General features: G+C 43.7%; 1 protein-coding gene across 1 annotated transcript; it reads right to left on the bottom strand.

Annotated features, from left to right (window-relative positions):
* Positions 1 to 10,893: 10,893 nt before the first annotated feature.
* Positions 10,894 to 12,777, bottom strand: LOC130744520 (uncharacterized). Its single transcript, XM_057596695.1, has one exon. It carries the CDS (start codon positions 12,775 to 12,777, stop codon positions 10,894 to 10,896), a length of 1,884 nt encoding a protein of 627 aa, XP_057452678.1.
* Between the last annotated feature and the right edge of the window lie 13,611 nt (positions 12,778 to 26,388).

The raw sequence follows: 26,388 nt of genomic DNA on the forward strand, positions 1-26,388 counted from the left end.
ACGCCTAGACTCATATCTCGAAATTGTTCCAGTAACTCCAGCTCTTTAACCATCATTGACGAAACATGCATTTTTCTGCTCAAAGCATCAGCAACTACATTCGCCTTCCCAGGGTGATATTGCAACGTAAACTCATAGTCTTTGATAAACTCCATCCATCTTCGTTGCCTCATGTTCAGCTCCTTCTGATCAAACAGGTATTTAAGGCTCTTGTGATCGCTAAATATCGTGAAAGTACAACCATAGAGATAATGCCTCCAGATTTTCAGCGAAAACACAATGGCAGCTAACTCCAAATCATGAGTCGGATAGTTCTTCTCATGAGTCTTCAACTGTCTCGAAGCATACGCCACCACTTTCCGATGTTGCATCAGCACACATCCCAAGCCTTGATACGAAGCATCACAGTAGACCTCATACGGTTCATCCGGTTGTGGCAAAATAAGCACAGGTGATGTCGTCAACCGTTCCTTCAAAGTCTGAAAACTTGTTTCACACGCCTCTGTCCATGCAAATGGTTGATCCTTCCTCGTTAGTTGAGTCAAAGGTCCAACAATCTTGGCAAATCCCTCAATGAAGCGTCTATAATATCCGGCCAAACCCACAAAACTTCTGATTTCTGTCACCGTCTTCGGTTGCTCCCAAGCCAAAACAGTCTCCACTTTCGCTGGATCCACAGCTATGCCTTCCTTTGAGATAACATGGCCTAAGAAATTGACTTCCTCTAGCCAGAATTCACACTTGGAAGGGTTCGCATACAACTTCTTCTCCCTCAATACTTGCAAAACTTGGCGCAAATGTCCTTCATGCTCCTTTGCGTCCTTCGAATATATCAATATGTCATCAATAAACACCACCACAAACCGATCTAAGAACTCATGAAAGATACGGTTCATGTAATCCATGAAAACAGCAGGTGCATTTGTCACTCCAAACGGCATCACTAGGTACTCATAGTGTCCGTAACGTGTTCTGAAAGCAGTCTTTGGTACATCTTCAGTCTTCACTCTGATCTGATGATAGCCTGACTTCAAGTCTATCTTTGAAAATACGGCAGCCCCTCGTAATTGATCCATCAAATCATCTATCCTCGGCAACGGATATCGGTTCTTGATCGTCACCTTGTTCAATTGTCGATAATCCACACACAATCTCGACCTTCCGTCTTTCTTCTTAACTAGAAGCACTGGCGCTCCCCGCGGTGAAACACTTGGTCGAATGAATCCTTTTGCCGAAAGATCCTCCAACTGAGATTTCAACTCTACTAACTCCGCAGGTGCCATACGGTAAGGTGCAATCGAAATCGGTCCAGTTCCGGGTACAATGTCGATCATAAACTCTACATCGCGTACAGGCGGTAGTCCAGGTACATCTCCAGGAAAAACATCCGCAAAATCTCGAACCACCAGAATACCTTGAATATCCGATCCCTTCTTTCCCTCCAGACTTAGCAACGAAAAGTACTTCTGAGTGCCCTCGCTCAACGATGCACTAATGTGGTTAGTAGAAAGATACTCGAAAAGATCCGAGTCTGGGAACACCACTTTCTTTCGACTACAGTCCAAAAGACAATGGTAGTGGGATAACCAATCCATCCCTAGGATTACATCTAGGTTTTTAAGGGGTAGACATACTAGGTTGGCATGAAAAGTTCTATCTTTATATGCTACTGAACAGTGCATACAAGCGGCATTAGCAATTAGAGTCCTAGCAGGTGTAGTTACCATAAGATCAAAGCTCAAAGTAGTAATAGGCAGATGCAGTCTTGATACGCAATCCTTAGAGACAAAAGAATGAGTTGCACCAGAATCAAAGAGTACAGTTAGAAGATTACCGTCAATTTCACATTCTCCTCTGATCAAACCATCAGCTCCTTCAGCTTCTTCTCCGTCCATAGTATACACTCTTCCCTTCGCCACTGGGCGTTTCCCACTAACAACGTTCACAGACGGTTCAGCCTTTGGTGCCTTGCAATCCATAGCCAGATGCCCAGATTTATTGCAGTTGTAGCATCTTGGTGGCTTCGTGCAACTATTTGCATAGTGTCCAGGCCCTCCACAACGAAAGCAAGTCATCTCACGGTTCTGGGTACGGCTTCCCGACCCTCCAGAAGTAGCAGCAGCAGCCATCGGCTTATAAGATCTCGGGGTAAACCCTCTCCCCGCAGGACGTTGATATGGCTTCCTCGCCTGAAACCTTCCCTTTCCCAGAAAACTCTATGGTGTCGACCTCACCGGTCCCCCTGTTCCAGTCCTGTTCAGTCTTCGATTCTTCATCATCTCCACCTCAGTTGCCTTCTCAACCAATGCCTGGAACCTCGTGATCCCCAACGGTCTCACCGAGTCTTCAATATCAGGCCTCAATCCCCTCACAAATCTCTTGCACATGTAGGGTTCATCAACTTGATCACGGAAAAACCGAAAGTGTTTTGCCAGAGACTCCAACTTAGCAGCATATTTCGGAATAGTCATGCTCCCTTGTTTAAGAGTCAGAAACTGTGATTCACGCTCGTCACGAGCACTGTCTAAAAATACTTCTCGAGAAAAGCTGTTCGAAAAGAATTCCAGTTCACCTCAACATGATTTGCTTCCATTATCCCTCTGGCGCCTCTCCACCAGTACTCAGCATCCCCCAACAACAGATAGGTTGCCAGCCCCACCTTGGCTCCCTCAGCAGTCTGTAATACTCCAAAGATCTTCTCGATTTCCTCAATCCAGAGATCCACTTTTTCCGGGTCAGTAACTCCCGAAAACTTAGGTGGATCTTGTCTCCTAAAGTCATTCAGTCCTTTGTTCTGATCCAGAGTCGCTTCCCTCTGACGCTGGTGTTGATCACGCGCTTCCTCCGCAACACGCCTTAAAGCATTGTCATTCGCTTGGTTAGTCATCGCCTGGGCCATAGTGGCCATCATCTCTGCCAGCTGATTCGTGTTCACCATCGTCTGTTACCCCCAAGAAAACAGTTAGTCCTAATCGTAGAATAGCACCAAAACTATACCATATGGTTAAGCAACCATGCAACCAATTAGAACGAAAAATCGTTCTGCAGACAATCAATTTTCACTCTTTGCAGAGTCACACAACCTAGCACAGAAGACCTATTCCCCAAAGACTCCCAAAAGACTCGACTAAGCTCTGATACCACAATGTAACACCCCGATTTCCAGGTGTCACTGTAGTAACCAAAAATAAACTTTACGCGGAAAACAGGTAATTTTTTTTTTGTTTGTTTCCTTTTAATAAAAGCAATAAAGAAACAAGACAAAACCCAACAACTAAGCTAACCGATATACAACATATACAAAGGTACAGCCTCAGCTGCACTATCCCGTCACGCGCACACGAAGTGACTCCAAGGTAGCATGCCCGTAGGCGAATATACACAAACCATCACTGTAAGTAAAAGTATCAAACATACAGTTATCCAGAGAAAGTCGGCACTCAAAAATGGCCTGAAAGAAAGACCCCTATACTCCGACAGACTCTCTGTGATCCTCCTCAAAAGAACCACACAAAAAGCCACCACATCGGAACCTACCCTGTCCCAAAAAGAAACTGACGATCAGAGCTCTACACAAAAAATGTCACTAGTCCTAACCTACCCTCCCAAACCAGCTCAGTACTCCTCCTCCTCCTCATCGCTGCTCGGCGAGTAGCTCTCCCCACAGCTCTCGGAGTTAGAGTCGGAATCCACCGTAATCATCTCGGTGTCCAAATCCATAACCTCCCTCCTGACTGTCCTGCGCACCGCCCTAGTCGAGCCGGTCTCCACGTCTACCTCTCCTGCAAGAACATCCTCCTCCACCACCCTCATCAAGGGGTCCACACGGTAGCCGTGCGGTGAAGAGAAAGACAAGAGACGTGAGGCAGATGGGACGACAGACTCCCTCCTCGGCCGCACAAGCCTAGAGGACGACGCCACGTCGGTGGGATCGATGGCAGTAGCAGGAGGTGGCACAACAGGTGTAGCAACAGCAGCAGGCTCAATCTCCGCCGGGTCCTCCTCAACAGAAGGTGAAGTCGGAGGTGCAGGTGGTGAACTGAGGGCGGCAAGTCAAAACTCAGCTCCATACGCCGTAGCACTCCTCTCGTCAGGCGTCCTCGCTCATCCGTCCGGTCCTCCATGACCCTTCCCCTATACGTCGCTCGGTGACCAGGGACATCGATCACCCAAGCGGTGGGGGCAGCACGATCTATGAGCTCATATCTGATCCCCCCCGAGGGAGAGACCATCGAGAACCAATCGGCCATCGACATCTGGCAGCAGGCCGACCGCCCAAACACAAACATACAACCAAAGCCAAGGCGCTAGGGTCAACTCACAGAAATACATAGATATACACTCAACATACTCAACATGTGATATGGGGTATAGGTATATGTTGATATACATATATATAAACAACCCTAGCATGTTATGGCTCTAACAATGCTTCAATAAACAACCAGCACGCAATTCAAGTCAGAATGAATGTATGCGTGAAATGCACAATATGATCCGGATTTGTGACGCGTTCCCGTTCGCCACAAGTGAAGCATTCTCGTTCTTCACTATGGATGAACCATTCCCGTTATTCATCCTGGATGAACCATTCCCGTTATTCATCCTTAACACATTGGTGAACCATTCCCGTTATTCACCGTATGATGAACCATTCCCGTTATTCATCATTAACACATTGGTGAACCATTCCCGTTATTCACCAAAAGATGCACAGGTGAACCATTCCCGTTATTCACCCGATTGATGCAATATGGTTAGCCAAACATCAAATCGTCCTCACCACACAAGCATTTAGCTCAAACCCAATCTCAAAACAACCCAAGAGTTAGTGTCGGTCAATACAACACAACTCGGAGTAAGTGTCGGTCAATACAACACAACTCCACCCACAAAAGCACACAAGGGTCTAGTGTCGGTCAATACAACACAGCCCAATCAACAAGATCACCCCAAGATCAGAGCCAGAGTCAGTGTCGGTCAATACAACACGACTCGGAGTTAGTGTCGGTCAATACAACACAACTCCCGCCACAAAACCCACCAACAAAGCTCAGAGTCTGTGCCGGTCAATACAGCACTACTCGAACAACACTCCCAAGAGTACTAAAGTACTCGGTGACTTTCAATCATCACCATAGCTCACCTTAGTGGCTTTCCCCAATTCCAAAACTCTCCAAACCCACCACAAAGTCGACTTTTCCCCGTCTTTCGCAATCATTTTCTCCTTTAATTCTCCTATGATTATTCATTTAGTAAAAACGTTTCGAATTGAATTAGTCAGGTTATGAGTTTATTTCTCAAAGTCTAAGTCTCCCAAAGTCTCTGGTTTTCGAAAGTCTAATCATTCTAAGTTTTCCAAAAACCCACCAAAAGAAGTTTTCTCGGGGAAAGTCTAAGTATTTCAACGAATACCAACGAATGGCTAAGTCACAAACCTCACGTTTGAACTTGCCTAGGGTTGTTCATCCAACCCGAAATATCAAAGATCACCAGATCAAGGAATCTCCACTCCGAAGTTGCGTCAAAACGCACCATCCAACAATATCACAATATCACAAGTTATGGAAAAGCATCATCACATCAACTCATCATCATAAACAACATCAAATAAAGCATAAGTCGAATTTATCGACGCCTATCATGCAATCATAGCTAATATAGTAAGTTGCCCTAACCTCGAGCTGATCCAGCTTCGAAGTCACAAGCTTCTTCACTCAAGTGCTCTGCACCTTCCAAAGTTCCTTCAACTGAACCTCGGAGAAAAACAAAGCAGAATCCTAACAAAATCGATTAGTTCGATCGCAAAACAATACATAAACGATAGACAAAGCATTAAAGCTTCAGAATACGACAATCGAGTATGAAAAGACAAGTTTTCGAAACCGAAAAACTCCCCCCCTAAAGGACATAGCCCACGGCCTCAATGGAAAAAGGGCTTCGGCTCTTTTTCTTTGATCAAATCAATTCACAAGGTAGTTTTAGGGTAAAACTAAGGCAAAGAAACTGTCAGAACAATTTTCGGACAAACGGGTCGAAATACGACTACGCAGGGGCATTTTGGTCCAAAATAAAGGCTCAAAACTTCAAAGTTATCAGTTCTGAAAACAGATTTGACAGCATTGATCCTCATGACATCCGTGACAACAAATCCTAAAGGCACGAAGTCAGATTACAGCTTTTCGACGATAAAGTTTCGAAATGTGCGACTAAAGGGGTTTTGAAACAGTTTTTCAGATCCTGGACAGCTCGATCGCAATCGGCGTTTACTGACAGAGGTTTTGGACTCTTGGGAATGTAAGGAACATAACCCAACCAAGAAATCAAAGAAATCGGACAATTTTAGAAAAAAACTCAAAACTGTGAGCACAGAAACGACTTCAGAAACGCAACAGAAACAGTAATCAGAGATAGGATTCATGCTAGTTACCTCAATACCTAGAAGTAGGGACGAACTGCACGAAGATTGGTCAAGTTTTCGCGAAAATCTCCTCCCCCTTGCTCTCCACGAAATTCAGCCCCAATAGGAAGAAAATGAAGGAATTTTTGCTTTTTGAGATATTTATAGGCCGGCGAAATCGCGGGAAAATGAAAATTTCGCGATTCCGATTTTTGCAGCACGATCACCGTGGAATTCTAAGAGAGATTTTGGCGTCAGAATTCCAGAACTCAAAACAAACATCTATGATTTGGGAAAAACGATATCGAAAATCTCAAAAGCGGTGTAAGTTAAATCTGCCCCGAAAAACTACTTTTTGCTGTGATCGCCGGACGACAAAACTTCCTTCTGAAGAAAGATTGGAAATGTCGAAACAAATCTGACACCACGGACGGAAAGTCCATTAGAAGTCCCGAATAGAAAAAGTCTTCATCCATCGCTCGAATCTAGGGTTTCGAAGCAAAGAAATTAGCGTCGGCGAACTTCCGAGAAGTGAATACTATAGTGCGTACAGTCCAGAGTTCCGAAATGAAACGCTGGTCGAAGGAAAAATAAAGAGAATCTTTAAATTTTCCAAGGATTCGAAAACTCGCTTAAAACGTTGCTCTAGAAGCGAAAAACTCTATTCTGGACACGCTCGCCATAAGGCAGGTGTGCAGACGACTCGCACTAACCCCGAAAGCAACTATGCAACGTTCCTCAAGCAATTCCTGAACTTTCTTCTTCATTAATCTTTCTCAAATATCAAACTCCTGTCACGCTTACACTGATTCTACGCGTGAGTCGGAAATTAGCTTGTTCTGAAAATCCAGGTCTTACACTTTTTCTATTCGGGACTTCTAACGAAGATTCCGTTCGCGCTACCAGATTTATTTCGAAATTTCCAACCTTTCTTCAGAAGGAAGTTTTGTCGTCCGGCGATCACAGCAAAAAGTAGTTTTTCGGGCGAGATTTAACTTACACCGCTTTTGAGATTTTAGATATCGTTTTTCCCATATGTCAGAGATTTATTTTGAGTTCTGGAATTCTGTCACCAGAATCTCTCTTAGAATTCTCAGGTGAACGTGCTGCAAAAATCGGAATCGCGAAATTTTCATTTTCCCGCGATTTCACCTGCCTATAAATAGCCAAAAGTTCAAAATATCTTCTCATTTCTTTCTCTTGAGGCCGTGGATGGAGGAGAGGAGAGGGAGAGGAGATTTTCGCGAAAACTCGACCGATCTTCGTGCAGTTCGTCCCTACTTCGAGGTACTGAGGTAACTAGCTTGATTCTTACCTCTGATTACTGTTTCTTCTGCGTTTCTGAAGTCGTTTCTGTGCTCACAGTTTTGAGCTTTTTGTAAAACTGTCCGTTTTCTCTGATTTCTTGCTTGGGTTATCTTCCCTACGTTCCCAAGAGTCTAAAACCTCTGTCAGTAATCGCCGATTGTGATCGAGTTGTCCAAGATCTGAAAAACTGATTCAAAACCCTTTTTGCTCACATTTCGAAACTTTATTGTCGAAAATTCGTAATCTGACTTCGTGCCTTTAGGATTAGTTGTTACATATGTCGTGAGGATCATTGCTGTCAAATTTGTTTTTCGATCTGATAACTTTGAGGTTTTGAGCTTTTATTTTGGACCAAAATGCCCCTGGATAGCCGTATTTCGACCCGATTGTCCGAAAATTGTTCCGACAGTTTCTTTGCCTTAGTTTTACCCTAAAACTACCTTGTAAACAGATTTGATCGAAGAAAAAGAGCCGGAGCTCTTTTCTCCTTATGGCCGTGGGCTATTCCTTTAGGGGGGGAAGTTTTTCGTTTTCGAAAACTTGTCTTTTCGTACCCGATTGTCGTATTCTGAAGCTTTAATGCTTTGTCTAACGCTTATGTGTTGTTTTGTGATCGAGCTAATCGATTTTGTTTGGATTCTGCTTTGTTTTCTCCGAGGTTCAGTTGAAGGAACTTTAGGAACTTCAAAGCAATTGAGTGAAGGAGCCTTTGCTTGTGATTTCGAAGCTGGATCAGCTCAAGGTTAGGGCAACTTACATATTTAGCTATGATTTCATGATAGGCGTCAATAAATTCGACTTATGCTTTATCTGATGTTGTTTATAATGATGATTTATTGTTATGATTGTTTTCATAACTTATGATATTGATGATGTGTTGAATTGTGCGTTTTGACGCGATTTCGGAGTGGAGATTCATTAATCTGGTGATCTTTGATATTTCGGGTTGGATGAACAACCCTAGGCAAGTTCAAACGAGGGGTTTGAGACTTAGCCATTTGTTGGGATTCGTTTGAAAGACTTAGACTTTCCCCGGGAAACTTCTTTTGGGTGGTTTGTATTTGGAAAACTTAGATTGATTAGAATTTTGAAAACTAGAGACTTTGGGAGACTTAGATTTGAGAAATAAACTCATAACCTCACTAATCCAACTCGAAACGTTTTTACTAAACGAATAATTATAGGGAACCTAAAGGTGAAAATAATTTCGAAAGACGGGGAGAACTCGACTTTTGTTGTGGGTTTTGGAGAGATTGGGGGAAGCCACTGAGGTGAGCTAAAGTGACGATTGAAAGTCACCGAGTACCTTAGTACTCTTGTTATTCGAGTGGTGTTGTATTGACCGACGCCAACTCTGGGTTTTGGGTGTTGGAGCCGTGTTGTATTGACCGACACTTAGTGCTCTTGTTGTTTGGGCTGTGTTGTATTGACCGACACTAGACCCTTGTGTATTCTTGTTGAGGGAGTTGTGTTGTATTGACCGACACTAACTCCGAGTTGTGTTGTATTGACCGACACTAACTCATTAGGTTGTTTGAGTTTGGGTTTGAGCTAAACACTTACGTGGTAAGGACGATTCGTTGTTTGGCTAACCATATTGCATCAATCGGGTGAATAACGGGAATGGTTCACCAAGGATGAATAACGGGAATGGTTCATCCAGGATGAATAACGGGAATGGTTCATCCATAGTGAAGAACGGGAATGCTTCACTTGTGGCGAACGGGAACGCGTCACAAATCCGGATCATGATTGCATATCACGCATACATTCATTCTGACTTGAACTGTGTGATGTTTGATTATTGAAGCATTGTTAGAGCCATAACATGCTAGGATTGTTTATATATATATATATATATATATATATATATATATATATATATCAACATATATATCGATACCCCATATCACATGTTGAGTGTATATCTACTTATTTCTGTGAGTTGACCCTAGCGCCTTGGCTTTGGTTGCATGTTTGTGTTTGGGCGGTCAGCCTGCTGCCAGATGTCGATGGCCGACTGGTTTCGATGGTCTCTCCCTCGGAGGGGATCAGGTTTAAGATGGAGGACCGGACTGACGAGTGTGGACGTCTGACGATAGGAGTTCTACGACGCATGGAGCTGAGCTTCAACTTGCCAACCTCAGTTCGCTGTGTTCTTGGTTCTGGGAGGATAGGTTTAGGCAGGCGTCATGTTGTGTGTAGAGCTCTGATTCGTTTTGCTTTTGGGACAGGGTAGGTTCCCGACGCATGACTTTTTGTGTGGTTCTCTTACTGAGGAATCACAGTGAGTCAGTCGGACCATAGGGGTCTTTGCTTAGGCCATTTTGAGGCCGTCTTTCTCTTGGATAGTGGTATATTTGATGCTTTTGCGTACAGTTCTGGTTTGTATATATTCGCCTACGGGCATGCTACCTTGGAGTCACTGCGTGTGCGCGTGACGGGAGAGTGCAGCTGAGGCTGTACATTTGTATATGTTTGTTTATCGGTTAGTTAGTCGTTGGGTTATGTCTTTACTTTCTATTGCTTTGTTTAAAAGGAATCAATCGAAAAAAAAATTACCTGCTTTCCGCGTAAAGTTTATTTTTGGTTACTAAAGTGGCACCCGGAAATCGGGGTGTTACATAGCTCACCCACAGTCGCGGCTGCTGCTGCCTTGGGATCGGGTACAGTGCCCGTAGTCCCCACTGTGAGGACTGATGCAGTCATCGACCTGATCGTCGTGGATTCGGACTCAGACGACGATCACGGTGGTGCGTAGTTGGGGGTGGTGTATAGTACTCCTTTTGTAGGGATTAGGGTAGGAGTAGCGTCGAGGCTCTGATCTTCAGTTGTTCTCATTTTGGGGCAGGGTAGGTCCCCGGCCTTTAGCTTTTTGTGTGGTTCTCTTTACGGGAGTCACAGGGAGTTGGTCGGATCTAGGAGGTCTTCGGGCTGTTTTGGGCTGACCTACTTTCTTTTGGAGGACTGTATTCCGAATACTGACCTTAGATTTTGTGTTGTACATATTTGTCGTCAGGCACTACATTCCCGTCACTGGAGGTTACTCGTGACGTGGCTGCGGTTTTACTGTGAGGTGTACGTATATATATATTGTACATTAGTCTTGTTTATATTCTGTCGATGTTTCATTGATTCGGCAAGTCTTCATTTATTTAAAACAACTATCGATCGAAAAAAAATATTCACTTTTTTCTGCTTTTATTCACTTTTGGGTTACTAAAGTGACGCCACCGAAATCGGGGTGTTACACTAGGCTCGATCGCCAATAGGCCTGTGGTGGTTGCACTTATGTCCCGTTTCTCGCCGCGCCACTCACTATCCGTTTGGGCAACGGGCCCGCTCTTTTCCGCTTCCCAGGGTCCCTCGCCCTGACTCCTTCTTGACTTCGCCCCATTTCCTCTTTCGCCAGCTTTCCCTTCTTGTCCATCCAAGTCACTCTGGCTCCGCTTTGCCTGGTGTTCCTGCTTGCCTGCAATTATCCCGATCTCATGACACCTGTGTCCATCGCCAGCCCCTGTCCTACCGTACAAGTTACGACAATGATCATGGCATTTCCTCGCCCTCCTTTGGTCTATCTCTATTTTCCCTATCCTTCCGCAGATTAGCGGGTACTTCACCGCGAGGTGGGCCGTAGATATTACTGCTTGGAGGCGATTCAAAGTGCCTCGCCCTATGATGACGTTATAAGTTGCTACAACCTGTAGGACCAGGTATATTATCCTCAAAAGCTCGGCGTCTTCGCCTATCCCAAAGATTGTGTCCAACTGCACATAGCCGCGTACCCGAACTTGCTTTCCCGAAAAGCCTACCAAGTGTCTTGTGTATGGCTTCAAATCCTTGTCTGTTAACCCTAACTGTTCAAACACGTCCCCGTAGATTATATTCGCCGAACTGCCTTGATCCAAGAGCACCCTCTGCATATTGAAACCGTTAATTCTTACCATTACTACCATCGAATCATCTTCATGAGGCTTGATTCCCTCAAAATCTGCGCTTGACATCACTATATCTGGGTGTGGGCATCCAAATTGAGCTGGGTACACCTGTATCGACGTTGTCTCCCCTTCTTGCCTTCGTCCCGCTATTGACATGCTGTCGCCATCCTCGCATCTCACGGCAATTACGTTGGCCGTTTCCATCATTCCTTCGTCCTTCCCGCTGTCAAACTCCTCAGTCTTTTTCCTCATCATCACCTGCGGTTGTCTCGCCCTGATTAGCTGCCTGATTTGACCCTTAAGCCTTAAACAGTCGGTTGTGTCGTGGCCTTCTAAGTTGTGGTATTCACACCACTTGGGTTGATCATCCTCTCTGCACTCTGGGTCCATTTTGCGATCATCTTCTTTGTTTAAGCCGTCAATTTCTGCTTTCAAGTGTAGTTCCGTCAACTCCTTATCTGAGCGCCGACCCACTCTAGCCGTTCGCCGAGAACTCCAGTGTCCGACGCTTTTCCTTCCCGCGCTAGATTGTCTTCCCTCGCCTTTCCTAGCAAGCCAGTCAGCTTTTCTAACCTTCTTCTCGTAGCTCGCTTCCTCATCCTTTATCCGTTTTCTTGCCAGCGTTACTCTCGTCGCCCTCCCCCGCTTCCTCTTGTGTGCTTCAGTCTCTTCTTCCAAAATGTATCCTTGTGCTTGAGCTCGGACTTTCGCCATTGAGCACGCCCGCTCCCTACGCAATTCGCAACTAAACTTTCCCCGAGATAAACCGCTTTTGAGAGCGCCCACGCATATGCGTGGCTCTAGTTCCTCAAACCTCGCGAATTCGGCATTGTAACGCTTAATATATTGTTTCAAGGTTTCACGCTCCAGCTGCCGAATATCAAACAAGTCATCAACCGTTCTTGCGGAGAAATGGTTAAGGAATTTTGATGAGAAGTCACGAAACTTGGCTAGGGATCCTTGATGCAGGGTCATAAACCAGTTCCTAGCCACTCCTCGGAATGTCGATGGGAATACTCTACATTTTACTGCGTCGGAAACCGCGCGCGTCGCCATCTCTGCATTGAAATGAAGCAAATGACCTTTTGGATCGGTGCTTCCATCGTACGTTCCCAACGCGAGGTGCGTCATACCGTCCGGCACATTCACCTCTTGTACGGCCGCCGAGAAAGGTTTGATCTCAGCAGCGACCTCAACTGCTACTTCCTCTTGATACCACTGACGAAGGTGATAGTACCTCAATTGTTCCTGAAGACACTCATTTTGCCACGGTAAATCCCTGCTTAAAGTACGGCGTGCCTCTGCACGGTGGTGTCTCTCCAATCTCGTCGTGCGCGGGGAGGAAATGTAGCTTCGCTCCGACTCCCTGCCATGCTACTGGCGAGGAGGTTCCATGAGGCTTTGTTGCTTAACCGAGGGCTCAATCACAAATCCCTGAATCGAACAAGTTTCCACCGAAAATTGAACTTCTCCCAATCAAATTACGAGTCTACACCACGATCTTCCAAGAAAACTGAGAATGAAATCATAACAGAATAACGAACTTCGCATAACTGAATCGCGATCCATGTGGTCCGGGAATCAAAATTTGTCGTTCCCCACAGACAGCGCCAATGTTCCGGTCAAGAACATAGAATTAAGGCGTAGTGCCTAGAGTGTGAGTAGAATGTGATCGGATATCTTAGAGAGATGAGCTCTTAACTGCTTAGAGAGCGAAAATATAACTGAATTTCAATGTTGTTATTGCCAAATGAGCTAAGAGTCTCTTACAATTGGTACCTCCCCCTATTTATAGGGGCTGAGTTGGGCCTTCGCGCCTTTAGTCAGTCCTAATGGGCTAAACTTCTTTTAGTACTTGGGTTGTGAATCCCTTTTGAATTATGTTTTGATTTGAATCTTTATTTATATGAATTCTCTTTTCCAATCTTCGTAATTGAATCAATTTATATATTGTTTATTCTTGAGTGCACGCAAGGAATTTGCTAATTTCTATGAGAACGGAAGTTGATTAGGAATTAGGGAAATAAGAATTCGATTCGATTAGGCGTTCCCTACTGCTTGATTCAAGAGTAGAACCTAGTTGCGTTGACTAGTTTAATTAGGACTTAATCTTCAATTCTCTGGTCTAGGTGCTCGTAAAACTGACTTAGTATTTGAATTGGAAGTCTAGGGCGTGTGAGTTATCAACATCCTAGAATAAAGGCTAGATCGCCGAAGAGAGGATTATTGAGTTTATATAAATATTGTTAAAATTGAATCATAGGACAAATAGGTGAAACATACCCGAGTGCTATTTTTCCCCAACCGAATTCTCAAATCTGTTTAATTTTCTGTGTTACTTATTGCGTTCAACATCACTACTTCTAAATCTGAAATTGGTTTTTATTTTTGTAAGTCTGAATAAGAGAATTAATAGAAACTATTATTGAATCACAATCCTCGAGGGATCGATAATTTATTACTACGGGCAACTTTGTACACTTGCAAAGGAGCTATCAAAACCCTACCACACTCTTCTAATCACGTAAAAACAGAAGAGAGAAATGAGAGAGGAGCCACCACCTTGCACCCCTAGCACCGCCGGCACCACACGAGAGAGAGAGAGAGGGAGAGAGGGAGAGACCAAGGGAAGGAGGAAGAAATCGAGCAAGCCAGAGAGGGACACCAAGGAATAGCTTCTTCATACTTCATCTTCCACTTCTTTTCATACCAAAGACTCAAGGTAAGGGCTGGTTTAGGAAAAGGGTTGAAGTCTAGGTTTTTGCCATGAAAATCTTTGAGAAAAGTTGTGATCTTTCATGTATTTGCATGAGTTTTGTGAATATGCTTGTTGCTGTACCCGTATGCCAAGATAACCATGAACCCTAATCCTTATTTAGTATACTTTTATGGCCCTATGATCATATGTGTAAAGCCCATGATGATTTGCTATTCTTGGTTTGATTCTCATATGCTTTGACATGTAAGTTGATGAATGTTTGGATCTGGAATTTTGATGATGAATATATGATGTTTGTTACTGGAAAATGGCCTAGGAACCCTGAATTTGAGTTTTCGAAATTTAAAATTTGAAGCAAAGGTGACTCTGCCAGTTTTCTGTACTGGACAGCGAACTTCGTGGCCCAATATCACCTAGGTCTGGTTTCCAAACGAAAAAGTGTAATACGTAAATTTTGGTCTTGTAGTATTTTCAATTAGCTTTCCAGGCATATGTAATACGTAAATTTTGGTTGAGAAATGAGTTCTGTAGATCGTTTGTAGTGACCGCTGTTTCTGCTATTTTTTTTAGAAAAAGATTGTGACACTTGATTTTCAGAAAACTTGTATCTATCTGTTATTTAGTTGGTTGTTCTTCTGAATTTTGAATATCTTGCTCAATAGTACTATTTTGATGTAATTGCTATGAATTATGTGTTGAGATGCATGTGAATGTGAGTATAAGTATTGTTGTAGTATGAATAAATGCCTGACTGAGATTTATTTAAAGAAGGTCGCTCATCCTGCTGTAATTCCTTCTGCTGTTGATTATATTTCTTGTCTTTTATGTTTTATCCGACGTTGAATTGTAAGACATTAGGTTGACTTTAGAGCCTTGAACAAAGAGAAACGTGATTAATCGCTTGCAAGTAAAATGTGATATAATTGGAACATAGGTCTAGTGATGACTATGGACCATGAGAGCGATGGTGTTGTTAGAAACAAATGGTTGCTTGCACGCGAGGGTGAATTGGTGGATTGACTGTGTTGGTCTCCACGGGATAACCATGATTGAGTCATGGGATAGGGATTGACTGTGTTGGTCTCCCTGAGATTTATGGATTGACTGTGTTGGTCTCCACGTGACTTGGGTTGACTGAGTTGGTCCCCTTGTGATTGTGCATCTGCGGATGTTCGAGATTGGCCAAGGAGTTTTGGTGGGTTGTGTGATGTGAGGATTCGTTAGCTTAACTGTCTGACTAATATATATAAAATCTATAAGCGAATGGTTATTGTATGTTGTGAATTTGGTTTTTAATTATGCTGATTTTGCGACCTGACCCTTGCCCTACTTGTTTATGTGTTATTTGGGGGGGGGGGGGTAGATGGTGTTGACGAAGACAACGGTGTCGACCCATTCCTGGGAACTGATGCGATATGACCAAGAGAAGGATCGGGCTTGGGCGATCGACACGTCCGGAGTCCTACGAGTTTATGGCGGCGATGATGGAGCTGATGAAGATTAGGGTTTGGGATGTGAGACCTCTACTTTCTTTCCTTGGGGTTGAGAGTTGCGAGTGGACAATAAACCAATTACTCATTTTCAGTTGGTTAAATTTGATGTAATTTATCCCTTTATATTCCAGACAAGTGTTACATTTTGTAAGACCTGGATTTTCAGAACAAGTTAGTTTCCGACTCACGCGTAGAATCAGTGTAAGCGTGACAGGAGTTTGATATTTGAGAAAGAATAATGAAGAAGAAAGTTCAGGAATTTCTTGAGGAATGTTGCGTAGTCGCTGTAGGAGTTAGTGCGAGTCATCTGCACACCTGCCTTATGGCGAGCGTGTCCAGAATAGGCTAATTCGCATTTAGAGCAACGTTTTAAGTGATATTTCGAATCCTTGGAAAATTTAAAGGTTCTCTTTATTTTTTCTTCGACCAGCGTTTCATTTCGGAACTCTGGACTGTACGCACGATAATATTCACTTTCCGGAAGTCCGACGACGCTAGTTTCTTTGCTTCGAAACCCTAGATTCGAGCGATGGATGAAGACTTTTTCTATTCGGGACTTCTAACGAAGTTTCCGTCCGTGTTGCCAGATTTGTTTCCACATTTCCAATCTTTCTTCAGTAGGAATTTTTGTCGTTTGAGCATCACAGCAAAAAGTAGTTTTTCGGGACAGATTAACTTACACCGCTTTTGGGATTTTAGATATCGTTTTTCCCAAATCATAGGTATTTGTTTTGAGTTCTGGAATTCTGAAGCCAGAATCTCTCTTAGAATTCTTCGGTGAACGTGCTGCAAAAATTGGAATCGCGAAATTTTCATTTTCCCGCGATTTCACCTGCCTATAAATAGCTCGAAAAAGCAAAAATCTCTCCATTTCACCCATTCAAGGCCGCGAGTTTGAGGGAGCTTGGGGGAGAAGAGATTTTCGCGAAAACTTGACAGATCTTCGTGCAGTTCGTCCCTACTTCGAGGTACCGAGGTAACTAACACGATTCTTACCTCTGATTACTGTTTCTTCTGCGTTTCTGAAGTCGTTTATGTGCTCACAGTTTTGAACTTTTTGTAAAATTGTCTGATTTCTCTGATTTCTTGGTTGGGGTTTGTTCCCTAGGTTCCCAAGAGCCTAAAACCTCTGTCAATAATCGCTGATTGTGATCCAGTTGTCAAGGATCTGAAAAACTGATTCAAAACCCTTTTTGTCTCACATTTCGAAACTTTATTGTCGAAAAGCTGTAATCTGACTTCGTGCCTTTAGGATTTGTTGTCACGGATGTCATAAGGATCAATGCTGTCAATTTTTTTTTCCGAACTGATAACTTTGAGGTTTTGAGCCTTTATTTTGGACCAAAATGCCCCTGGATCGCCGTATTTCGACCCGATTGTCCGAAAATTGTTCTGACAGTTTCTGTGCCTTAGTTTTACCCTAAAACTACCTTGTAAACATATTTGATCGAAGAAAAAGAGCCGAAGCTCTTTTTCCTTAAGGGTCGTGGGCTATTCCTTTAGGGGGGAGTTTTTCGTTTTCGAAAACTTGTATTTTCGTACCCGATGGTCATATTTTGAAGCTTTAAAGCTTTGTCTATCGTTTATGTGTTGTATTGTGATCGAACTAATCGATATTGTTTGGTTTCTGCTTTGTTTTCTCCGAGGTTCAGTTGAAGGAACTTTGGAAGGTTCAGAGCACTTGAGTGAAGGAGCTTGTGATTTCGAAGCTGGATCAGCTCGAGGTTAGGGCAACTTACATATTAGCTATGATTGCATAATAGGCGTCGATAAATTCGACCTATGTTTTATTTGATGTTGTTTATAATGATGAGTTGATGTTATGATACTTTTCCATAACTTATGATGTTGAGATATTGTTGGATTGTGCGTTTTGACGCGATTTCGGAGTGGGGAACCTCTGAACTGGTTAAAGTTGGTGTTTCGGGTTGGATGAACAACCCTAGGCAAGTCCAAATGTGGGGTTTGAGACTTAGCCATATGTTGGAATTCTTAGACTTTCCCCGGAAAAAGTATTTTGGGTGGTTGATCTTTGAGAACTTAGAATGATAGAGCTTCGATAAACTAAAGACTTGGTAAACTTAGACTTTGAGAAATAAACTCATAACCTGACTAATGTGAATTGAAATCATTTTTATTAACGTTTAAGCATAGGGAAACTGAAGGGGGAAAATATTTAAGAAAGACGGGGAAAAGTCGACTTTTGTTGTGGGTTTTGGTATTGGGGAAAGCCACTGAGGTGAGCTAAGGTGATGATTGAAAGTCACCGAGTACTTTACGTACTCTTGTTGTTGGGGTTGTGTTGTATTGACCGACACTAATCCCTTGGGTTCTCTTGTTGTTGGAGCTGTGTTGTATTGACCGACACTTAGCGCTCTTGTGGTTTGGGCTGTGTTGTATTGACCGACACTAGACCCTTGTGTACTATTGTGGTGGGAGTTGTGTTGTATTGACCGACACTAACTCCGAGTCGTGTTGTATTGACCGACACTGACTCTGGCTTTGATCATGGGATCTATTGTGGTGGGAGTTGTGTTGTATTGACCGACACTAACTCTTGGGTTGTTTTGAGATTGGGTTTGAGCTAAATGCTTGTGTGGTGAGGACGATTTGATGTTTGGCTAACCATATTGCATCAATCGGGTGAATAACGGGAATGGTTCACCTGTGCATCTCATGGTGAATAACGGGAATGGTTCACCAATGTGTTAATGATGAATAACGGGAATGGTTCATCATATGGTGAATAACGGGAATGGTTCACCAAGGGTGAATAACGGGAATGGTTCACCAAGGATGAATAACGGGAATGGTTCATTCAGGATAAATAACGGGAATGGTTCATCCATAGTGAAGAACGAGAATGCTTCACTTGTGGCGAACGGGAACGCGTCACAATCCGGATCATGTTGATTGCATTTCACGCATACATTCATTCTGACTGGGATTGCGTGCTGTTTGATTTATTGAAGCAATGTTTGAGCCATAACATGCTAGGATTATCTATATGTTTATATGACAACATATGTATCTATACCCCATATCACATGTTGAGTATGTTGAGTGTATATCTACTTATTTCTGTGAGTTGACCCTAGCGCCATGGCTTTGTTTGTATGTTTGTGATTGGGCGGTCGGCCTGCTGCCAGATGTCTATGGCCGACTGGTTCTCGACGGTCTCTCCCTCGGGGGGGATCAGATATGAGCTAGTGGATAGGGATGCCCCCGTCGCTTGGGTGATCGATGTTGCTGGTCACCGAGCGACGTACAGGGGAAGGGTCATGGAGGACCGGACTGACGAGCGTGGATGTCTGACGAAAGGAGTTCTACGACGCATGGAGCTGAGCTTCAACTTGCCAACTTCAGTTCGCTGTGGACTCGTTCATGTGAGCAGTTATGGGAGGGTAGGTTTAGGCAGGCGTCATATTTTGTGTAGAGCTCTGATTCGTCTTACTTTTGGGACAGGGTAGGTTCCCGATGCATGGCTTTCCGTGTGGTTCTCTTATTGAGGGATCACAGTGAGTCAGTCGGACTGTAGGGGTCTTTGCTTAGGCCATTTTGAGGTCGACTTTCTCCTAGTGGGTTGTAATTATAAACTTTCTTACTCACACTTCTGGGTCTGTATATATTTGCCTGCGGGCACACGACTTTGGAGTCACTGCGAGTGCACGTGACGGGAGAGTGCAGCTGAGGATGTACATGTGTATATTTGATGTATATTGGTTAGTTTAGTGGTTGGGCTATGTCTTTATTCTCTATTGCTTTATTTAAAAGGGATCATCGGAAGAAAAAAAATTACCTGTTTTCCGCGTAGAGTTTATTTTTGGTTACTAAAGTGGCACCTGGAAATCGGGGTGTTACATTGTGGTATCAGAGCTTAGTCGAGTCTTTTGGGAGTCTTTGGGGAATAGGTCTTCTGTGCTAGGTTGTGTGACTCTGCAAAGAGTGAAAATTGATTGTCTGCAGAACAATTTTTCGTTCTAATTGATTGCCTTGTTACTTAATTATATGGAATAGTTTTAGTGCTGTTCTACGATTAGGACTAACCGTTTTCTTGGGGGTAACAGACGATGGTGAACACGAATCAGCTAGCAGAGATGATGGCCACTATGGCCCAGGCAATGACTAACCAAGCGAATGACAATGCTTTGAGGCGTACTGCGGAGGAAGCGCGTGAACAACACCAGCGTCAGAGGGAGGCGACTCTGGACCAGAACAAAGGGTTGAATGACTTCAGGAGACAGGATCCACCTAAGTTCTCGGGAGGTACTGACCCAGACAAAGCCGAACTCTGGATAGAAGAAATTGAGAAGATCTTTGGTGTGCTACAGACTGCTGAGGGAGCCAAGGTGGGAATGACAATCTTTCTGTTGTTGGGAGATGTTGAGTACTGGTGGAGAGGTGCCAGAGGGATAATGGAAGCCAATCATGTTGAGGTGAACTGGAATTCTTTTCGAACAGCTTTTCTCGAGAAGTATTTCCCAGACAGTGCTCGTGACGAGCGTGAATCACAGTTTCTGACTCTTAAACAAGGAAGCATGACCATTCCGGAATATGTTGCCAAGTTAGAGTCTTTGGCAAAATACTTTCGATTTTTCCGTGACCAAGTTGATGAGTCCTACATGTGCAAGAGATTTGTGAGGGGATTGAGGCCTGACATTGAGGATACAGTGAGACCGTTGGGGATCACGAGATTTCAAGCATTGGTTGAGAAAGCAATAGATGTGGAGTTGATGAAGAATCGAAGGTATAATAGGGTTGGAACCGGAGGACCAGTGAGGTCGACACCACAAAATGTTCAAGGAAGGGGAAGGTTTCAGGCGAGGAAGCCATATCAACGTCCTGCGGGGAGAGGGTTTACCCCGGGATCTTACAAGCCGATGGCTGCTGCTGCTACTTCTGGAGGGTCGGGAAGCCGTACCCAGAACCGTGAGATGACTTGCTTTCGATGTGGAGGGGCCGGACACTATGCCAATAATTGCACGAAGCCACCAAGATGCTATAACTGCAATAAATCTGGGCATCTAGCGATGGATTGCAAGGCACCAAAGGCTGAACCGTCTGTGAATGCCGTTAGTGGGAAGCGCCCAGTGGCGAAGGGAAGAGTGTATACCATGGATGGAGAAGAGGCTGAAGGAGCAAATGGATTAATCAGAGGAGAATGTGAAATTGACGGTAATCTTCTAACTGTACTCTTTGATTCTGGTGAAACTCATTCATTTGTCTCTAAGGATTGCGTATCAAGACTGCATCTGCCTATTACTACTTTGAGTTTTGATCTTATGGTAACTACACCTGCTAGGACTTTAATTGCTAATGCCGCATGCATGCACTGTTCAGTAGTATATAGAGATAGAACTTTTCATGCCAACCTAGTATGTCTACCCCTTAAAAACCTAGATGTAATCCTCGGGATGGATTGGTTATCCCATTACCATTGTCTTTTGGACTGTAGTCGAAAGAAAGTGGTGTTCCCAGACTCGGATCTTTTCGAGTATCTTTCTATTAACCACATTAGTGCATCATTGAGCGAGGGCACTCAGAGGTACTTTTCGTTGCTAAGTCTGGAAGGGAAGAAGGAACCGGATATTCATGGTATTCCGGTGGTTCGAGATTTTGCGGATGTTTTTCCTGGAGATGTACCTGGACTACCGCCTGTGCGAGATGTGGAGTTTGTGATCGACATTGTACCTGGAACAGGACCGATTTCGATTGCGCCTTACCGTATGGCACCTGCGGAGTTAGCAGAGTTGAAATCTCAGTTGGAGGATCTTGCGACCAAGTGTATCACCGTGGGGAGCGCCAGTGTTGTTAGTCAAGAAGAAAGACGGAAGGTCGAGATTGTGTGTGGATTATCGACAACTGAACAAGGCGACGATCAAGAACCGATACCCGTTGCCGAGGATAGATGATTTGATGGATCAATTACGAGGGGCTGCCGTATTTTCCAAGATAGACTTGAAGTCAGGCTACCATCAGATCAGAGTGAAGACTGAGGATATACCAAAGACTGCATTCAGAACACGCTACGGACATTATGAGTACCTAGTGATGTCGTTTGGAGTGACAAATGCACCTGCTGTTTTCATGGATTACATGCACCGCATCTTTCATGAATTCTTAGATCGGTTTGTGGTGGTGTTTATCGATGATATACTGATATATTCGAAGGACGAGAAGGAGCATGAAGGACATTTACGCCAAGTTCTACAAGTGTTGAGAGAAAAGAAGCTGTATGCGAACCCTTCCAAGTGTGAATTCTGGCTGGGGGAAGTTAATTTCTTAGGCCATGTGATCTCAAAGGAAGGCATAGCTGTGGATCCAGCGAAGGTAGAGACTGTTTTGGCTTCGGAGCAACCGAAGACAGTGACAGAAATCAGAAGTTTTGTGGGTTTAGCTGGATATTATAGACGCTTCATTGAGGGATTTGCCAAGATTGTTGGACCTTTGACTCAACTGACGAGGAAGGATCAACCTTTTGCATGGACTGAGGCGTGTGAATCAAGTTTCCAGACTCTGAAGGAACATTTGACGACGTCACCTGTGCTTATTTTGCCACAACCGGAGGAACCTTATGAGGTTTATTGTGATGCTTCGTATCAAGGCTTGGGATGTGTGCTGATGCAACATCGAAAGGTGGTGGCTTATGCTTCGAGACAGCTGAAGACTCATGAGAAGAACTATCCAACTCACGATTTAGAGTTAGCTGCCATTGTGTTTTTGCTGAAAATATGGAGACATTATCTCTATGGTTGTACTTTCACGATATTTAGCGATCACAAGAGTCTTAAATACTTGTTTGATCAGAAGGAGCTGAACATGAGGCAACGAAGATGGATGGAGTTTATCAAAGACTATGAGTTTACGCTGCAATATCACCCTGGGTAGGCGAATGTAGTTGCTGATGCTTTGAGTAGAAAGATGCATGTCTCGTCAATGATGGTTAAAGAGCTGGAGCTGCTAGAACAATTTCTAGATATGAGTTTAGGTGTGACACCGTCTGAGGGAAAGTTGAAGTTCAGAATGATCAGAATTGCCAGTGGACTGATGGAAGAGATTAGAGAGCTACGACTGCAAGATGAGTTTCTGCTGGAGAAGAGGAACTTAGTAATTCAAGGGAAAGACCCGGAATTCAAGATCGGAACTGATGATATCTTAAGATGCAAGGACAGAGTGTGTGTACCCAATAATCCAGAATTGAGAAGGCTAATCATGGATGAAGGGCACAAGAGTAAATGGAGTATTCATCCGGGAATGACAAAGATGTATCAAGATTTGAAACTGAATTTCTGGTGGCCAGGAATGAAGAAACAAGTGGCTGAGTATGTCACTGCATGTTTGACTTGTCAGAAGGCGAAGGTAGAGCATCAAAGACCTGCAGGTATGCTACAGAGTTTAGACGTGCCAGAGTGGAAATGGGATAGTATATCCATGGATTTTGTGGTAGCTTTGCCAAGAACACAGAAGAGAAACGATTCGATTTGGGTGATTGTGGACCGTTTGACCAAGTCAGCGCATTTTCTACCAGTGAGAACTACCCACAATGTAGAGAAGTTGGCTGAGATTTATGTGGCGGAGATTGTGAGACTACATGGAGTTCCGACAAGTATTGTGTCTGATCGGGATCCAAAGTTTACTTCGCACTTTTGAGGAGCTCTTCATGATGCGTTAGGAACCAAGCTGAGGTTGAGTTCGGCGTATCATCCACAAACTGATGGACAAACAGAGAGAACTATTCAGTCGCTAGAGGATCTACTACGAGCTTGTGTGTTAGATAACAGAGGAAGCTGGGATGATCTTCTGCCATTGGTTGAATTCACCTACAACAATAGTTTTCATGCGAGTATTGGGATGGCACCGTATGAAGCTTTGTATGGTCGAAAGTGTAGGACACCGTTGTGTTGGTATCAAGATGGGGAGAGTTTGTTGATTGGGCCGGAAATGCTGCAACAGACGACTGAGAAAGTTAAGCAGATTAGAGAACAGATGAGAGCTTCACAGAGCAGACAGAAGAGTTATGCTGATCAGAGACGTAGAACCCTAGAGTTTGAGGAAGGTGACCATGTGTTTCTACGAGTTACTCAGACTACGGGAGTTGGACGAGCTATTAAGTCAAGGAAGCTCACGCCAAAGTTTATTGGGCCTTATCAAATCACTCGACGTGTTGGACCAGTTGCGTATCAGATTGCACTACCACCATTTCTTTCCAACTGAAGGATGATTTGACCTTTGAGACACCGCCAGTGAGTATTGGGGATAGAAGAGTAAAACAGCTGAGGGGAAAGCAGATTTCGTTGGTAAAAGTGATATGGAACAGGGATACGGGGGACGCTACATGGGAATTGGAAGACAAGATCAAGGAACTGTACCCTGAACTTTTTGCTGAACTCTGAGTTTCGAGGACGAAACTTTCTTTTTGGAGGGGAGTATTGTAAGACCTGGATTTTCAGAACAAGTTAGTTTCCGACTCACGCGTACAATCAGTGTAAGCATGACAGGAGTTTGATATTTGAGAAAGATTAATGAAGAAGAAAGTTCAGGAATTGCTTGAGAAATGTTGCGTAGTCGCTGTAGGAGTTAGTGCGAGTCATCTGCACACATGCCTTATGGCGAGCGTGTCCAGAATAGGCTAATTCGCCTTTAGAGCAACGTTTTAAGTGAGATTTCCAATCCTTGGAAAATTTAAAGGTTCTCTTTATTTTTCCTTCGACCAGCGTTTCATTTCGGAACTCTGTACTGTACGCACGATAATATTCACTTTCCGGAAGTCCGACGACGCTAGTTTCTTTGCTTCGAAACCCTAGATTCGAGCGATGGATGAAGACTTTTTCTATTCGGGACTTCTAACGAAGTTTCCGTCCGCGTTGCCAGATTTTTTCGACATTTCCAATCTTTCTTCAGTAGGAAGTTTTATCGTTTGAGCATCACAGCAAAAAGTAGTTTTTCGGGACGGATTAACTTACACCGCTTTTGGGATTTTAGATATCGTTTTTCCCAAATCATAGGTATTTGTTTTTGTAAGATCAAGTTTTGATCTAGTAGTGCAACTCTATGTTTTGATGATTACAAGTTAACCTTTTGATATGAACAATTGTGGTACTCTAACGTGTTTTTCTGAGTGTGCTATTTACAGGCTCTGACCTCAACTCAATCTCACACAAATCAGAAGCACTGTGTATAAAGGGTAACCCAAGCAACGCTTTCGCATTCACCATGTTCAGTATGAACAGTGGAAAAGCTTCAGAAGTTCTGAAGCTATACAAACTCTGATGTGGACTCAGTCGCTAGAAGCTCTGAAGATCCAGAAGTTCTGATAACCAAGAAACACTGAAGGATCAGATGTTCTGATGGTGTAGAAGACTCTGAAGATCCAGAAGCTGAATAGTGGAAACTCTGAAGTCCAGAAGCAAGAAACTCTGAAGGCCATGTTCTTCCCTCTGAGTTCAGAATCAGAAGATACAATGGTCAGAGGATCTGTGCTTTCCCTCTGACTCTGATCAACCGGCTTCACAAGTTCCAATATGAAGTATTCCCCTGATCAGAAGTCTCCTAGGTTAAAAGGTCAAGTCGCTATCCAAGTACAAAAGCAAGTGTACCTTCCTGACGACCTACCTAATGTTCTCAGCCACAGCAGAAGCTGGATTTTCCAGAACTGCCCTCCAACGGTAGCATTTCCCATGCAACGCTCAACCCTAATCCTTGGAGTATATATAGAGGCTGAAGATTGAAAGAAGCGGCAAGAAGCAACACACACGCGCAAGACATATTAAAAATATTCTAAGCTTTCTTTCATCTGAAATTCATTGTGTTTACTATCAGCTTTTTAGAAGCAAATCTCTTGTAAACAATTCTTTGATAAACAGTTTGTTTAGTTCCTTTAGGAGATCAAGGTTGATCGGATCCTAGAGAAGACTAAGAGAGTGAATCTTAGTGTGAGCTAAGTCAGTGTAATTGTTAGTCACTTGTAGGTTTCAAGTGCAGTTGTAACTCTTACCTGATTAGTGGATTGCCTTCATTCTAAGAAGGAAGAAATCACCTTAACGGGTGGACTGGAGTAGCTTGAGTGATTTATCAAGTGAACCAGGATAAAATCCTTGTGTGCTTTTCTATCTCTTATCTTTAGCACTTAAGTTCTCGAAAGATTTGTCAAAATCTTTAAGGTGGTAGTTTTGTACTGAAAACGTTATTCAAACCCCCCTTTCTACCGTTTTTCATACCTTCAATTGGTATCAGAGCGCAAGTTCTGATTACCACACCTAACAGTGTTCAGTGATCCGGGCCGGTGTGAAAAACAATGGCTGCCACCACCAGTGAAACTCAAAGAGATGGTTACAACGCAAAGCCTCCTATGTTCGATGGTCAAAGGTTCGAATATTGGAAAGATAGACTGGAAAGTTTCTTTCTGGGTTTCGATGCAGATCTCTGGGATATTATTGTGGATGGCTATGAGCGTCCAGTTGATGCAGATGGCAAGAAGATCCCAAGGTCAGAGATGACTGCAGATCAAAAGAAGCTGTACTCACAACATCA

This window comes from Lotus japonicus, chromosome 3 (assembly GCF_012489685.1).
Source record: "Lotus japonicus ecotype B-129 chromosome 3, LjGifu_v1.2".
Classification (NCBI taxonomy): Eukaryota; Viridiplantae; Streptophyta; class Magnoliopsida; order Fabales; family Fabaceae; genus Lotus; species Lotus japonicus.